Source organism: Rousettus aegyptiacus, unplaced genomic scaffold, assembly GCF_014176215.1.
Source record: "Rousettus aegyptiacus isolate mRouAeg1 unplaced genomic scaffold, mRouAeg1.p scaffold_m13_p_5, whole genome shotgun sequence".
NCBI lineage: Eukaryota > Metazoa > Chordata > Mammalia > Chiroptera > Pteropodidae > Rousettus > Rousettus aegyptiacus.
Genome location: NW_023416308.1, coordinates 43729183 through 43745739, shown reverse-complemented (window position 1 = coordinate 43745739; position 16557 = coordinate 43729183). Strand labels below are relative to the sequence as shown.

The window sequence follows — 16557 nt, the reverse complement described above, 5'->3', positions numbered from 1 at the left end:
CCTACAACAGCACTACATAGATATGGACACTATGTTCTAGGACTTAATCTTCAGGCTTCATACATCAAGGAGCTCTTTAGTAAGGGCCTCCAAATGTAATCAGATTCCCTGAGACTGTTCCATGTTAACCAAACTTACGAGAAACTAGTACATAAAGAAGAATGCCAATAACCATGGGACTCGGAATTCTCAGGTGGGCTGATAAGTACACATTGTACACTCACTTCCTTAAGACATGCTAGGTAGATGTTTGCTTGGTCAGCTTGGAGCCAGAGCAAGAAAGGCTGATGGATCTCATTTGTCAGTTTTTTCCGGCTATGTATCCAGCTCTACAGATGAAATGTTGGTGTTCTCACATTGGGGCACACTGTTTCTTCAACAGGAGGAAAGTTGGAAAATTTTTACCTATTGCACTACTATTTTGGAAATACCACATAGGTTATCCTTTCTGTTAGTGCAATCTTTGTTGATAGGGCTCAAGACAAATGATTCAGCAGAGTTCATGCATTTGTTCTTTAGCTCACTATACCTAGTTCTTGGCTATCACCCCTGTGTATTATCCGTGATTACAGTTATGTTTAACAATATGTTGCTTAACAACAGAACACATATACAAGGGAGGTCCTGTAAGGTTATAAAGGAGCTGAAAAATGCCTATTGCCTAGTAGCAGTGTAGCTGTCCTGTTGTCCTAGCACAATGCATTACTCACATGTTTGTGGTGATGCTGGTGTAAACAAACCTATTGCCCTGCCCATCGTATAAAAGTATAATACACAATACAGTACATAATACTTAATAATGATAACAAACAACTGTTACTGGCTTATGTATTTACTATACTTTTTATTGTTATTTCAGAGTATAATTTTCTTATAAAAAAGAGCTTGCTGTAAAACAGTATGCCATGATATGCTGGCAGCAGCCTTATATACCTCATGTTTAGCTCTTGATTGTGTCATTTTCTCCCATGTTGATTTAATTGTGTGTTACTGTGTACAGTAACATGCTGTACAGGTTTGTAGCCTAGAGGCAATAAGCTATACCATATAACCCAAGTGTGCAGTAGACCATGCCATCACCATCAGGTTTGTGTAAGTGTACTCTGTCATGTTCACAAAATGTTGAAATCATCTAATAATGACTTTTCTCAGAATGTATCCCTGTTAAGCAGTGCATGACTGTATTTTGAAGTGATCTATTAGAACAATGTAAGAATTGATTGATTTATGCTAGTGAAAAAAATATCAACATAACCTAATTAAAGTTAATATGATTAAAGGATAAAGAGAAACAATAATGGCTTTATTAAAATATTTTACAGATGATTTAAATTTTTAAAAAATATTTTCTGATAAAAATAATTTTGGAAGGCCCGAAAAATATAATCAGCATATATAACAAGTCACACAAAATGCTACCACCCAAAAACATTTTGGCAAAATATCTACTTTTCTATACGTATTTTGTTCATATAGATTAGAACATACAATACATATAATTTTACATTCAGTTTTTTTCATATATAATACATCATTATAATATAATATCGTGCAAATTCTCATGTTATTAAATCCTCATATTTAAATGGCTAAGTGGAACGCCATCTTAAATCAGAGGTTGCAAGCGCAAATGCCTTCAGGGGACAGATAGGTAACTAAAATATGTGAAATGGGTGGATACAACACATGCAGGAGTGGATATAACACATGGAGAAGGGGTTCTATCTCACTAAAAGGTATTAAAATTTAGTTTTATTTTAAATATATGCTGGCAAGATCAAGTGCAGAAAATAAGTTAGCCACATACAAATAAGTGTAGTATAATACCATTTATATTGTTTTAAAACAGGTAAAACAATTCTATGTTACACTTAGAGATATACTAGGGATACACATGTAATGAAAGTAGTTTTAAAAAATAAATCAGGAAATACAGGACACCCAGATCAGGACAGTGATTACATCAGGTGGGAGGAAGTGATGTGAGCACAGGTTATCAAAGTGGTGGAAAGACGTATTTTAAGAGTGGGGCAATATTTTAAGTTGGATGCTAAATACACAGGTATTGGTTGCACTTTACTTCAACTGTTTTGTACATATTACTGCATAATGCTTCAAAATGGCAACAACAACAACAACAACTGTGAGCCGAAGAAAACCCCACTTCAGATTTGGCCACCAGCTGCCAGTAGTATAGCATGGTCACCAAGTGTATGGGGTCTGAGGCCAGGATGCCTGATCAAATCTTAATCCCCACTCCACCACTAAACAGTTTTGTGCACTTGGGCATTACTAAAATTCTCTGAGAGAGCAAATTCAGCCATTTGCCCATTTTTGTACAGCCCTCTATAAAAGAATGGTTTGTGCATTTTTAAGTGGTTGAAGACCTGCTGTCCACCACTGTTATTGAACTGTAAATGACTTTGGAAATTAGCTTTTGCTGCAGACTTGATACGATTTCTCAATGAATTAAACCTAAAACTATAGGTGAAACAGTGCTTAAATACCAAACATATACTGTGGTTAAGTCATTTCAACAACTAACGTTGTTTAAATCACAAGCTATTTTATATACTTACCGCACTGTTAATAACCTAAGAAGCAAGAGCTCCTTACCTACACAAATTTACAGTGGATGAATTTTCTGAATTCAAACTACAGTTCCAACAGCATCTTTTGGACTTAGGTGCAAACAAAATTTCCATCTTTCAAAAATCCTTTTTTCTTTCACTGTGAAAACAATACACATTTATTTATTTATTTCAGTTTCTGTGGTCAGGGATCTGAACGTGGCTTAGTTGAGTGGCTCTGGCTTAAGGTCTCATGTGGTCACAGTCAGGATTTCAACTGGGGCTGCAGCTACCTGAAGGTCTGAGTGGGGCTGGAGGGTCCTCTTCCAAGGTGGCTCACTCATGTCTTTAGTGAGTTGTGTTGGCTGCTGACGGGAGGTCTCAGTTTCTTGCCACATAAACCTCTTCCTTAGGGATGCTTGAGTGCCTCCATACGATGGCCGTCTGGGCTCTGGTGGAGGGATGGCGACTCAGGAGGCGCCAGAGACACATGGGGGGAGATTGAGTTTCGTGGTCTCAGGGTGAGGGCATGAGGGGACAGCTGCCATCGTCTCTGTGCCGAGCCCTCCTTTTTGCCCCCACCAGCAGCCATCAGGCGGGCACCTCCCTCCCTCCCCACCTTCAAAAATCCACTTAACTGTGCAATTGCTTCCATCTACACTTCATTTGGAAGCAATTAATCTGCAACGTAATGATATGCTAAAGGCAAATATTGAGAATGTAATGGTATTGTATAAGTGCTTTCCAATGAATATGCTCATGGACTGAAAGTGGTTATTTGGCAGTACCTATGAAAAGAAATTTCAGACATTTTCAAAGATAAAATGCATAAAGTTGATTAAAAATCAGCATTAACAGATGAGCATTTACTGTTGATTTTGATAGAGAACACTAACTTCGAACTTCAGTTAAGGAAAATGTTATCCCCCCAAATGAATTATATCTTCTCTAAGACAGTATTACTGTTACAAAAAAAAATGTATCAATTATTATATTTTGAAATTCATCAACGCAAATTTTGTGGAAATTTTTTTTCTCTTGTTATATAAATACCTACATACTAGCCTCGATTTTATCTCTTGGATTATGAAGTCTAAAATATTTATTACCTGGCTCTTCACAGAAAAAGTTTGCCAAAGCTGATCATAAAATGACTGTGAGGATTAAATAAAATAATTCTTGTGAAAGTGGTTAGTAGCAACCTGTATGTAGTAAGCACTCATTTTTTTCTTTATCCAGCATCTATTTTGTGTATTTAGTTTATATATTTTTATTATGCATAAGAAAAATTTTAAATGCATCATTTATGTGCAAAAATATGTATCCGCATCTTGGATGAGGACCATCTTTAGGTTATGTTCCCAGAGGCAGATTGATTTCAAATTGAAGTAAACTAAAGATAACTTATTTTGTCTTACCATGTCATATTACTCTTATCTGTCCAAGCAACTGGATAATTTTAGACCAAATAGAGACTACAATTCCTACCCTCGCTTTCCTGGAATACTCCATTTTGGGATTTAGATTCCAGAGAGAGAGCCTATCTGTGAAGTTCATTCATTCACTTAACAGGCATTCATTAAATATCCACTTGTTGGGCACTTAATAGGTACAAATATATATTGAGACATGTCATCGGCCCTCAGGGAGCTTTATTGTGCTAGGAGAGATAGACACAGATTACATCTCTACCCCTGGAGCTAGGTGTGAAGTCTCACCCCCAGTACATGAACATATTATGAAAAAAAGGCTCCAAGGAAAGGAAAACTAAAGCATTGTTATAGATGAAAGGTAGATAGAATATCAGCTATTATCACACTTTTCCAGCTCTGAGTCAATACAGTTCATTTTTTTTCTTAACCTGGTTAAAATGAATGTCTCCTTTGCAATGTAAAGAACTTTGACCAACCTAGATAGCAGAAAATGAGGAGAAGCAACTTAGTAAAAAGTACTAGGATACATACAGACACGGTAGCAAAAAAGAGCAGCAACCACTGAGGGAATCATGAGTAAGAAAGAAGGCTGGTTGGTCATCTTTTGGAAAGTCTTAAAAGTCTGTTTATGGAGTGTACCATTTTTTAGAGCTGCATTGCTTTAGTTCCTATCAGGTCTTTGGGAAGTTGAAGGCAATTATTTTTCTCCTCTGATTCAGAAGCAGTGTATTTTGAAGTAGAGTTGCCTTCAGATATTCCAGTGAAATAACTGAAGTAAACCATTACTTTTTAAAAACATTATTAGCATACTTAATAAGTGCACCTACCTATATTCATCAGGGGATGTCCCTAATGACTTTCATTAGTAGTAATGTCAGCCTTGATCCTCAGTGGCTAGGGCATCTGCAGCTGCATACTTGCCTCCCTTCTCCCACACACTCGCCAAAGACATTGATGGGTACCAGCCATCATGTTGAATAAAGATGGGGTTGAACCTTGTCAAGCCACGAGTGAGGAAAGCAACCAATTTGCTTAACTAATAGTATTTTTAAAACTTACTAAATTCTGCCATGCTATATAAAAATCCATTTCTAACAACAAAAGCAGGGAGGGAGCAAATGGAGCTTTTTAAGTAGGCAGCATTTCTAATTTCTATAAAACTGAGGTTCCTCAGGAAGATAGGTAGTATGCAGACTTTTAAAATTATGGACAAATAAATTTGTGAAACACTGGTTAAAATGAAGTTAAAATCCAATTTTTTTCCCCCTAAAGGAATTTTCAGAACCTTTAACATGTTATTACAAATTAATTCCCTAAGAAGGTGATAAAATATGCATTGCTTTCAAACTTATTGACATCTTGTCTTTTTTCAAAGAAGCATCTTGTATTTTTAGTGGAGGTTCTGTGATATACTATGGGAAACACTGGAGTGAGTAGTAATTAAGTGATCTTCTGATGCTTTATGCTTTAGGCTCCTTAGTCTGGAGGTTGTATGTACATTTAGGATGTAGAGAGAGGCAAACAAAAGAGGATAAATGCCCAGGTAAATACAGTCCAGGTGATGAAAGTGATTACAGAAACATAAGATAAATACACTTTGAAGATAAAATGGGCAGGACTTTGTAATTGAATGGATATAGACAAGGAGCACATGTAACAGATGGTACAGCCTCATAGGTATTTAAACTTAACATTTGGTTGACTAGGAAATGAATACTTTTCATGGAAACTAGAAAGAAAAAGCTTCAGCTGAGTAGGATCTGAATAGATCACCAAAGGGATGAAAGACAATTTTGCTTGCCAAGCAGTTGAGCCTTTGACCATTAAAAGTCTACTTATTCTTCTTGCCTGCAAGACTTTCCACCCTCCCTTCTTCCTCCCAAGTTAGCACTCTTAGAGTTAGGCTTGCCACCAAATGTGACTACTGAGGTAAACACTCTTATAGGTTTTTTTTCCTATACCCCAAATAGACTTTCTTTTTAAGAGTTTTATTGCTGATGTGTAGAGGAAGTAAATATTCTAATAGGACTCCACTTGAACACATGCTGGGCAGTTGCTTAGTATAATATAATAAATAAGGGGCAATAAAAACGAATAAGAATTTACAATGGCTTTTTAAAAACTTATAGAAGTATTAATTTTTTGGAATAATTTTTGTATTACACTTAGAAAATTCATCTTAAAATGGTATGCTATATTTAGCCCCTGACGTTAAGTAAAAATTCATTTTGTAGATTAACATACAGATTTTTAATAACAGTGACTGCTTTTGAGAATACTTAAATTATCCTTGCTTCAGGTAATTTGATTGAAAGAGGTTTATGTTTGCTCTTGCTTCTACAATATAGTCTTTGTGACTCTAGGAACACATTGTAACTTGGACCCTCGTGCAGATGTTAAGAACAAGAATTTAGATATTCATTACCTCAAATTTAAAATGATGGAGCATTTATGTAAACAAGGTTCTCCTCTTGTCAAAACAGTAATTTTCTTTTTCATATCATTTTCTTTTTTTTCTGGCACATATACACTATTATTCAATCAAAGCCCTGATGACTCCATGCCAGCACAGAAACAAAGTTACTCCCAGTGGGTTCTCCCCTCCTCTTGTGCACTTTTATGCCAGACTTTTGTTGCTTCGTTGACGAATCTCAGCCTCCTTTCCCTGAAGCTAATAAATTTACTTTAAAGGCATATTTAATATTGTATCCTCTCCTAGGGTTATATAATCCAACCAATTTGCCTGGGACAGCCCTGTTCATGCCTATTGCCCCAGTTTGATGACAACCTCTTCCGCTCACAAGTGTCCTGGTTTGCACAGTAAATATGGTTATCCTATTTATTATACCTCATTTTTCTCTTCTCATCCCCATTTTCTATTTCCTGTTTGAACCATTTTTTTTTTTAAATGGATACAATCATAGGTTAAATGGGAAAAAATTGAAGAAGTCAGCAAGTCCTATTTCATACTTGACAGGATTTAGTCTCTATTTGAACTCTGGGCAGTTAATTCATTACTTTGTGAGGTGGTATATTCCACTATTAGGCATCTCTTAAGTTTTATGAAAATCCTTACGTGCAGCCTTGATTTTATTCTTTCCCAGTCTAAAACTCCTAGCATATAAGTTTGGGATTCCTTTCTCAACCATGGGTTATTGCAATGCCTAGCCTAAAGGCATCCATCATATATTATTATGAATTAGCATTTTTTTTTTGATATCTAAAATAGTATTAGGTATATATTATCCTTGGGAGAATTGAGAAAATAGTAAATTCTATTTGGGTTGCATGGTTCAAATGAGGAACCTGGGCTGAAGGGCTGCATGGTTTGTTCTATCATTTACTAGCTGCATAACTTTGGAAAGTTTACTTTTTGTGCCTTGGTTTCTCAGCAGGAAAAAAAAAAAAAAAGGAAAGTGTAATACCTCTTTAATGGGATGTTGTGAGAATTAAATAACATAGATAAAGCTCCATAAAGGCAGAGACCCTACCTATCTTGTTCACAACTTTATTCTAAGTGCTTAGCGTAGGTAGTACCAGACACAGAATAAATTCTCAACAAATATCTGAATAAGCACCAAATTAAAAGCCCTTAGCAACTGCCTTGCACATAGCACTCAAACAAAGAGAGCTATTATTCTTTCAAATACTTTTCCTATGACCTATTTTAATCACTCTTATGGACGTTCCCTGGTTTATCAACATTCTTAAGATGTAGTTCCAACAATTCAGTTCTGTACGGTGTGTGGTAATTTTGCTGTCTGAATATAACTTAAGACAAGTCCACTGGGAAAAAGCTAGTCTACTTGCCTACATAAAGAACTGGCACTTCCAAACACACTTTTTTCCAATACCATGCTTTAAATCTTGGAGAATGTATTGTTAGAAAAAAAAAAAATTAGCTAATAAGGAAGGAGTGATTAGTCAGATTAGAGAACCAAGATACTGCAGTATTATGGAAAGCCATTGCAACCGGTGCTTATTATCCTGGCACCTAATGAACAGTCCAGTGTGGTGATTATCTATTGATTAATTAGCCTCTCCATCTAGAACATACACCTTGCTCTCCATGGCAGGATTGTGCAAAGTTCATCCACAGTGTTTACCACAGAGAACTTCATATATTGTTGAATGGTTTAATAAGTAAAGACAAACCAGAAAGTTCAAGGAAGATGCTAAATAGATGAACAGCTTCCTAATAGACTATATGACAACTGTTTCCAATTTTTGTTAGTTTACAGACAACAGATTCTGATTAAGGAAGTTGGGATTGAATGTAAATCATAAAATGTCAAAAGTGTAAAAATTTGGAGACTTTGGCAAAAAAAAAGAAGTGTAAATTTAATAATTTGAAAGAGTAGCAAGGTTTAGGTTTTTGCTTTTGTTTTCAGTATGGTTGAGATTGAAGTTTTTAGATATTATTACTAAAGAAAAGGTGAAGGAGGGAGATGAAAGAGTAAATATTAAGGACAAGCTAATAGGATTACTGGGCCACAGGGGAAAGATAAACCAAGATAATAATTTGAAGCATTTCACAAACACAAGTAAAGGAAATAATCTGAGAAAGACAAGCAGTTAAGGAAGCTCAATTACAAGTCTCAAAGTAGGAGAATCTGCCAGTGAAGGGAAGTAAGATTTACGGAAAGAAGAGAAATTAGGATCCCTTGTTTGAATGAAGTTCACAAAGTGTGAATAAAGGGATTGTTGACCTCTGGGAGGGGTGGTCCCATTAGCTGTTTTGCAACTAAGAAAAAAAATCTCATCTACCTCCTTCCTGATCTAATCATTCTGGCCGCTTAAAATCATCTGAGTTGAGCGACAGTAAACTTTCTCTTTGTGCTAGGCTGTACTGTATTAACAGGACTCTTATGTATTTTTATATTAAAAAGAAAACACATCCCTCTAAAAATTAAAGATTGCGGTTGCACCATAAAAGGATTTTAGAGAGGCCTTGTTCACAAGCTAATCAAGGGGCAGAGGGAGGTATTCGTTTTAAGACGAAAGACCGCCTGCTGCGATAACACCTCCAAATGCAATCAGACGCTGTTGCAGCACGCTTCTTAGGATATCGAGTTTAACCCCAGGGGTCGGGTAAGGTGAGAATCTTGACTGACGCCTTCTGTTCCGCCCATCAAGGTCCCTTCCCTTTATAAAGCGCGTTGGGCCCCAAGCGCCAGCAGCCGCCCGACGGTTTTCCGTACGAATGCTGGGCCGCACAGCCTCCCGAAGAGTGGGTCCTGGAAGAACCGCCTCGGGTCTGGTAACGAGAAAGCTGTCTCCGGAGACCATCACCAGTGCTAAGGCCGACGGGCTGTGGTCGCCACGGGTAGAGCGGTAGGCCACTCCGTTTCCTTGATCGCCAGCGGACATGGACACATGGTTTAGGACCATCTTCAAACCCTGCCTTTTGTGTTTGTGTTACGTCCCTCGGTCAAGGCAGGCCCTCCGCTGCTCCACAGATCAAGCCTGACCGTCTCGGACACCGAGACCCAACACACCTCAACCCATAACTAGAGCGGCGGCAGGCCGCCTTTAACAAACGGCTCTCGCGAGCATGCGCAGTCCGTCAGCGCACGTCGACGCCGTCCGAGAGCGAGCGTGATTGACGTTTACGTCGGTGACGCCTGGGAGCGCGGGGACGTGGGTTTTCCGAGAGTGCGCAGTGGGTGCGTCGGCGACGACCCTACGGCCTTTTTAGGGAGGGTCGACGCTGAGATGGGGGCGGCGGCAGCCGAAGCGGACCGCACTCTCTTTGTCGGCAACCTTGAAACTAAAGTGACGGAGGAACTCCTTTTCGAGCTTTTCCACCAGGTAACCGGCTGGGATTAACCTTTTCCTTTCGTTTTCCGCTCGCGTAGGTCCCGGCCCAACGGCCATCCTCGATTTTTTCGCACAAGCTTGGCTGTTGGTCTGGGCACCCGACAGGTGGGCGGGTTGGGGCTGGAGGTCACGCTTAGAACGGTGTTCGCTTCGTGTCACTTTATTATCAAAGAACCCTAATTCACGCGAAAGTGAGGATTAAAGGTGTTGGAGGGCTCCTCAATGAAGCATTTCCAAGGTAACGATTCAGGAGCCCTAAAGGGACATAATACATGTAGGTTCTTCCTTGAGCAGTGTTTTTAAATTCAAAAAATTTAATTACAGTTGAAATACAATATTATGTTAGTTTCAAGTGTGCAGTATAGTGATGAGACATTTATATAGAGTAGCGTTTTTCCTATTTCTCCTTTTCTCATCTTCCCCTTAGGACACTTTGTTTTTGGTATATGACTAACAAATTACGTTGCAGTTTCTTTGTCATTGTTTTCCACTTAAATTTCTTATAAAATTGCAGCATTGAAATATTTAAATTAGACTCAAATACTCTGTAGGAAAGCAGCACTGTGGCAGGCGTTTCTATGTTAAAAAGTGTTAAAAATTCAGAGTAGCTCTCGTTCCCTCTAGTTCCATGCTCCAGCTGTTGCTGTTTGATTAATCGAAACAAAAGTGAATTTTGTTCAAGAAAACCACTTTTTCTTGTCCTTGATAAACGTTAATTTCCATGAAGTGGGAAAAAGACGGATGTTGGTCAACTCGTTAGTCATAATGTGCTGAGAAATGTAATTCATTTACTGTTTCTAGTTCCTTATGGGCTCCCTTCCCCTAAATTAATCTGATCTTCAGTTATAACTGTAGGATCTTTATTCTGAGATGGAAATCTGATCATGTTTCTGTTTTTAAACTTTGTAAAATTTGAGTATTTTCCTGAAATTGCCTTATTTAAATTGTAAACTTTTTTGTCTATAGGCTGGGCCAGTAATAAAAGTGAAAATTCCAAAAGATAAGGATGGTAAACCAAAGCAGTTTGCATTTGTGAATTTCAAACATGAAGTATCTGTTCCTTATGCAATGAATCTACTTAATGGAATCAAACTTTTTGGAAGGCCCATCAAAATTCAGTTTAGATCAGGTAACTTCAAGGATATTTGGGGAGAGGGATTATTTGCTGCTTAATTTTTTTTATTTTTAGTTTTATTCAGTTTAAAATTTTTTTGGATGAAAATACTGGAAGCTTTTTGAATAGTAAATAGTATCACTGAAAATGGGTAACATTGACAATGTGGATTTTGACAGTCATAATTTTAAAACTGATTTGAAAATTTCAGTTTGGGTTAATGAAAAGAACAAACATCATTGTTAGAAGGACCTGAGTTTGGGTTCATTCTGTGAAAGGAGCAAGCAAGCATTATATTCTGAAAATACTTTTCTTGGCTGCTTTGTAATTTACTTTTATAAATTTTCATTCTTGATCATGCGAGGATAAAACTTTCCATGTATCCAGTCGTAAATGTTGTGTGAGGATCAGAATGTTGTGGCCAGAGTGGATGTTACCTTTGTGACCATTTGTTTTAGACATATCTGCTATTAAACACTTAGAATTTTCACTCTGAAACTGTAAAGCAGTCTGCTAAAATTTGAGGTTTTCTCTTTTAGCCTTTTTGGAATGATTGGTGGGGGAGATCATTTCAAATTAAATTTTCTATCAAAAATTTTACTAATTATTTCATTTTAGGAAGTAGCCATGCCTCACAGGATGTTAGTTTGTCATATCCCCAGCATCATGTTGGAAATTCAAGCCCTACCTCTACATCTCCTAGCAGGTAATGTTTCTTACCTATTGTTAAAATCATTTATCAACATATTTTTAGGTAGTGATTTTAGAATACATAACAAGTGATTGGTTTTCTTCTTTATGCTCCTTAATTATTTCCTGTGTTAGATTATAGTTATGTATGTATCTATTTTAAGGAGACTAGATATACACATTATATACAGTTTCCTTAAAATAGATACATATATAAACTATATTCATTTGTAAAGACATACCCACACCCACATATACATGCATATAACTGAAACAGAATTTCTCAAAACTACCCTTTTACTTGCAAGACTCAATTTTCCATTTTATCTTTTAAAAATTCAAATTAGTTTTGTGACCCCTTTTTGGTTGTTACTTGAAGTTTAAAAATACCTATTAGTAAACAGAATATTGGACTGAGTTCTGTAGAATTGGATTCCAGGTCTGGCTCTACAAATTGTGTAATCTCAAACTAGTCTGATTTCTCTGGTTCTATCCTTCCATTTGTAAAGAAAAGAAATTGAATTGAATGATCTTTAAAATCCCTTCCAGCTCTTGAAAGTTAGAAAAGTTACCATATTTATATTAATTTAATTTACTTTGGGCGGGGGGAGGCTGACATTTTACCAGGGACAGTTTTTTCCTAGTATATCTATAGAGATATTTTATCAATCATTAATGGGCTTCATTCAGGAGTTAAAAGATACCTGTCATGTGTCAGGTTTTTACCAAGTTTTTTGCATTTATGATCTCATTTACTCCTCATAGTAGTCTTGTGAGGTAGGGATTATTATGATCTCTTCCTTATGTATGAAGAAAATGAGGATTGGAGGTTAACTTGCTCAAGTCAGAACCGCTCATGAGCAGTGGGCTGGGATGCAAACCCAGGCAGGGAGATCAAGCCTAGTTGCTGTGATATACAGCCTTAAAGTCTAGACGAGGACACATATTATATGTTTTTTGTGATTACCTATTTAATTACTACAGTAAATTCTCTAGAGGAGTAGAAAGTGCTTAGAGAAAGTTTTAACAAGGAGAGATGATATAAATGAATAAGGAACTGAAAGAGGACAGTATGCCTAGATCATAATGAGTGAAAAATGGAGAGTAGTGGATGATGCTGGTGAAGTAGATAGAGACTGAATGATAAGTCTTTCTTATAGGCTATAATTTGAATTTTGGGATTTTACCATAAGAACTATAGGAAGACATTGAAATGTTCTCAGTGCAGTAGTAATAGGATTAGGTTTATATTTGAAAGAGTTTTTTGGTTGCAACGGGATGATGGATTGGAGGGACAAGAATGAAATTAAAAGACCAATTAGGAAGCTATTGATAGTAAGGTATTGGTGGTATTAGTAGCAAGGTAGCAGAGAAATTACTGGGGTGAGGTTGATGGTTGGATTAGGGTGGTGTCAAGAGCTAGAGAGAAGTGGATGGATATGAAACAATATTGGAAGGTGAAATTATAAGAAAGCAATAGTATAAAAAATATATCCTCTTACCATTCTTTCTTGCCAGCTGAAATTGTGTTTAAACACTACTCAGATGGAATTTGAAGCATCTCCAACCACTTTTATAGAACCTTTAAAGGTTATTTTAGAGGGACAAAAAAATAGCTTTTACCTCCCACCCCCCCCCATTAGAATTTCTTGGGGAAAAATATGCAACTAAGTACTTTAATGCAAAGCTAGAGTATACATTATTTTTATACTCTTTGTTAAAAGTAAAATTATACTTTTTACCCTCTTAGCTTACAGATAATATAACTGATTTAAGAAAACTCAAAAAGATCTAAACTATAAGACATCAATTTGTAGTTTGATTCCAAAGGCATAAAATAAATTTATAACATTTTCTAAATTGAGTTTTTCTATAGAGCAAGTTGCCTGTTTAAGAAGTGAGGAATAAGGAATAATTCCTTAAAATTAATACTCTATGTTACAGAACCCCCCTAAACCTTTTCCTCTTTCCTGTTTTAGTATACGTCTACCTAGTTGCTCAAGCTAAAAATGTAGATTCTGTTTTTTATTTCTTTTGTTTCCCTATTTGTCCTCTTTATTGATAAAATCCTTTCATTTTAGTTCTCAGTCTAGGTCTTTGCACTAGCCCAGGGTTGACAATTTTTTTTCTATAAAGGACTGGATAGTTAACATTTTAGACTTTGCAGGCCATACAGTTTCTTTCTCTGCCATTGTAGTACTACATAGATAATATAAAAACAAAACATAGCTGTGTTCCAGTAAAACTTTGTTTACAAAAATGATCTGGCCCACAGACTATAGTTTGCTCACCCCTACATTAGTCCTTCCTTCAGCTGAAATGTTTATCTTCCTAGTAACCTTTATATTCAACTCTGACTTCAAATGTCTCTTTAGAAAGGCCATCCCTGACCGACCAAGCTAAAATAGAACCCCCTCTCTTACCTCTTCTTACTGTTTAGTCATTCAGTATATCACTTATAACCATGTGAAGTCTCATTGTCTGAATCCTTGCTGCAGCTCCATGAGAGCAGATGATAATCTTGTTTGTCTTGTTCCTACCTTTGAGAACTGTGTCTTGCTCATGATTGGTATGTAGTAAATAGTTTGGAATAAATGATTATATATTGGTTTTATTTATTTTATTTTTTTGCAGGTATGAAAGGACTATGGATAACATGACTTCATCAGCACAGATAATTCAGAGATCTTTTTCTTCTCCAGAAAATTTTCAGAGACAAGCAGTGGTAGGCTGATTTTTCAACTTGAATTACTAAAAATAAACAAAAAAACATAGTTAAAATGTTCAGATGGTTCTTAAATTAACTTCTGAAATTTTACTTAGACTAGTATGATCTTTGCAGACTGATCACTAAGTTTTTTTACTGCCCCAAAATATATATTTAAATATCAAAGATAGAAGAACTGCATTTAACATTTGTATTTTCCTTCAGCCATTGTTGGTGTGTATGTTTCAAATTTGTTTTCCTTTCAATTGCCAAGTCCTTCATTTTTTTTTCTCTTACATTCATCTCTTTTCTTTGTCCAAATCAGTTTTGGTTTGTGGTCCCTAGGCTTTTGAATTTGACAGGTTTACAAAATAAAAATATAAAAGGAAAATATGGTAAAATTGAGAGGCCAACTTTTATACATATTACTTATTTTGTGTCATTTTGCTGTAGGCCAAAGTCAGAATTCTCTAGCTTCCTTATTAGGCTCTTTGATTGTCTGATTCCAATAAATCTTACTAGCCTTACTGTCCATTTACTACTTATGAGATCTACTCTGATCATATGCTACCTTCATGAAGCCTTTCCTAATGATACTGAGCTCATGGCTCTTTATGTGTTTATCACACAATGATTCACAATGTAGTCATTTTGTATGACTTCATCTTAGTTATACTCTTTAGGGCGAAGAGTAGTAGTCTGTACAGATATCTTATAAGTGTACATTGGAATGAATAATGCTATTGTACTGCTTTTAGTTATGTTTAACTTAAGATCCGTCTAGGCAAGTGATTTTGCTTTTTCATCGTTACGTGTTTGGTTATAGTGATCAGGTATCTATTGGCTTTGATACCTAGAAATATCAGTGCAGTTAACATTTCCTTTTTCTCTTTCCTCAGATGAACAATGTTATGAGACAGATGTCATATGGTGGGAAATATGGTTCTCCTCATCTTGATCAATCAGGATATTCTCCATCAGTTCAGTCACATAATCATACTTTTAACCAGTCTTCAAGCTCCCAGTGGCGCCAAGATACACCGTCACAGCGTAAAGTCAGACAGAATTCTTATCCTTATGTAGCAGATAGACATTATAGCCGTGAACAGCGTTACAGTGATCATGGGTCGGACCATCATTACAGAGGAAGCAGAGAAGATTTCTATGAAGATAGAAATCATGATGGCTGGAGCCATGACTATGATAACAGAAGAGACAGTAGTAGAGCTGGAAAATGGCACTCAGCTCGACACTAACAAGTGTTCAAAGGACATTGTTTTTATGGGGTCATTCCAGGCCCTTTTGGCTAAGTTGGTCTGGGAATGTTTGTTAAAACTGTACAGAACAACTTTACAAGTTGACACATTTCTTTATAAAATTTTTAAAACCTATAGCTACAGTCTAATATAGAAATGAGAATGGTGGTTCTAGTTTTTACATGAATAACCTTTCACCTCAGGGTTTTATGGAGAGGAAAGGGTTTTATACATAAAGTGCTATAATTCTTAATTGTTTTAGACAATTGAGGAAGGGATGTATTATATGGATTGGTTGTATTATAAAACAAATATTTTCATTATCTGTTATCTTTTTGTATTGCAAGAACCTGCTTGTTAGTAAATCAGATTTTGGTGTATATAATACAAAATATTCAGGTTGATAGTCTGAAATGACTATCAGTATTTTGTTAATTAATTAGAAGATGTAATTTCAGTGATTTAACATTTGAGAAAGTTAGTTGGTAAAGTTTGGGGATGAATCATATTAACTTCTTAGGGAACTTAGGTGTAAGTTCTGTGACATGCTCTTTTGAGTTTTACCCTAATTGGGCAGACAAGTGTAAATGTGCATATGCTTTTTCATTCTAAAATTTTAGAATTTTCTCATTAAATCATGTTTGGTGTATGACTGAAGTCACTCAGGAAATTAAATATCTCTAATACAGTGTTAGTGTACATCTTTTTTATGAAGAATAAAAAAATGTAAATGCAGTCAGATAAAATGGTAAAATGTTTTATTGAAAGTATACTTATTTGGGAAAAGGTTCACAAAACCTTGAAGTGCTGCCTCTATCACTCAGACTTTAAAAATTGACTATTTTCAAAGTGCCCAGGGCATTTGTACAAGGACACATTTTATTTTTTGTGTGAACCTTTGAAAGAATTTAGTGTTAAACACTTTCTGATTTAAAAAATTTTAAATCTTGTTTTAACAAAACTTTTA

The 16557-nt window shown here is 36.1% G+C and overlaps 2 protein-coding genes across 2 annotated transcripts; one reads left to right on the top strand and one right to left on the bottom strand.

The window, feature by feature from the left end:
• Positions 1-5040: 5040 nt before the first annotated feature.
• On the bottom strand, positions 5041-9572 carry CUNH11orf71 (chromosome unknown C11orf71 homolog). The gene has a single exon (XM_016134938.2). It carries the CDS (start codon positions 9392-9394, stop codon positions 8996-8998), a length of 399 nt encoding a protein of 132 aa, XP_015990424.2. The 5' UTR covers positions 9395-9572; the 3' UTR covers positions 5041-8995.
• A 52-nt stretch (positions 9573-9624) lies between these two features.
• RBM7 (RNA binding motif protein 7) lies at positions 9625-16325 on the top strand. Its single transcript, XM_016134937.2, has 5 exons — positions 9625-9814; positions 10790-10952; positions 11556-11643; positions 14262-14352; positions 15234-16325. Exons 1-5 carry the CDS (start codon positions 9719-9721, stop codon positions 15588-15590), a joined length of 795 nt encoding a protein of 264 aa, XP_015990423.1. The 5' UTR covers positions 9625-9718; the 3' UTR covers positions 15591-16325.
• Positions 16326-16557: the final 232 nt, after the last annotated feature.

Excerpts from the sequence above, each read along its gene's own strand:
- CUNH11orf71 (XM_016134938.2), bottom strand. The coding sequence starts at position 9,394 with ATGGTCCTAAACCATGTGTCCATGTCCGCTGGCGATCAAGGAAACGGA.
- RBM7 (XM_016134937.2), top strand. The coding sequence starts at position 9,719 with ATGGGGGCGGCGGCAGCCGAAGCGGACCGCACTCTCTTTGTCGGCAAC. Across the intron at positions 9,815-10,789 it reads TTTTCGAGCTTTTCCACCAG|GCTGGGCCAGTAATAAAAGT; the intron begins GTAACCGGCTGG and ends TTTTGTCTATAG. Across the intron at positions 14,353-15,233 it reads ATTTTCAGAGACAAGCAGTG|ATGAACAATGTTATGAGACA; the intron begins GTAGGCTGATTT and ends CTCTTTCCTCAG.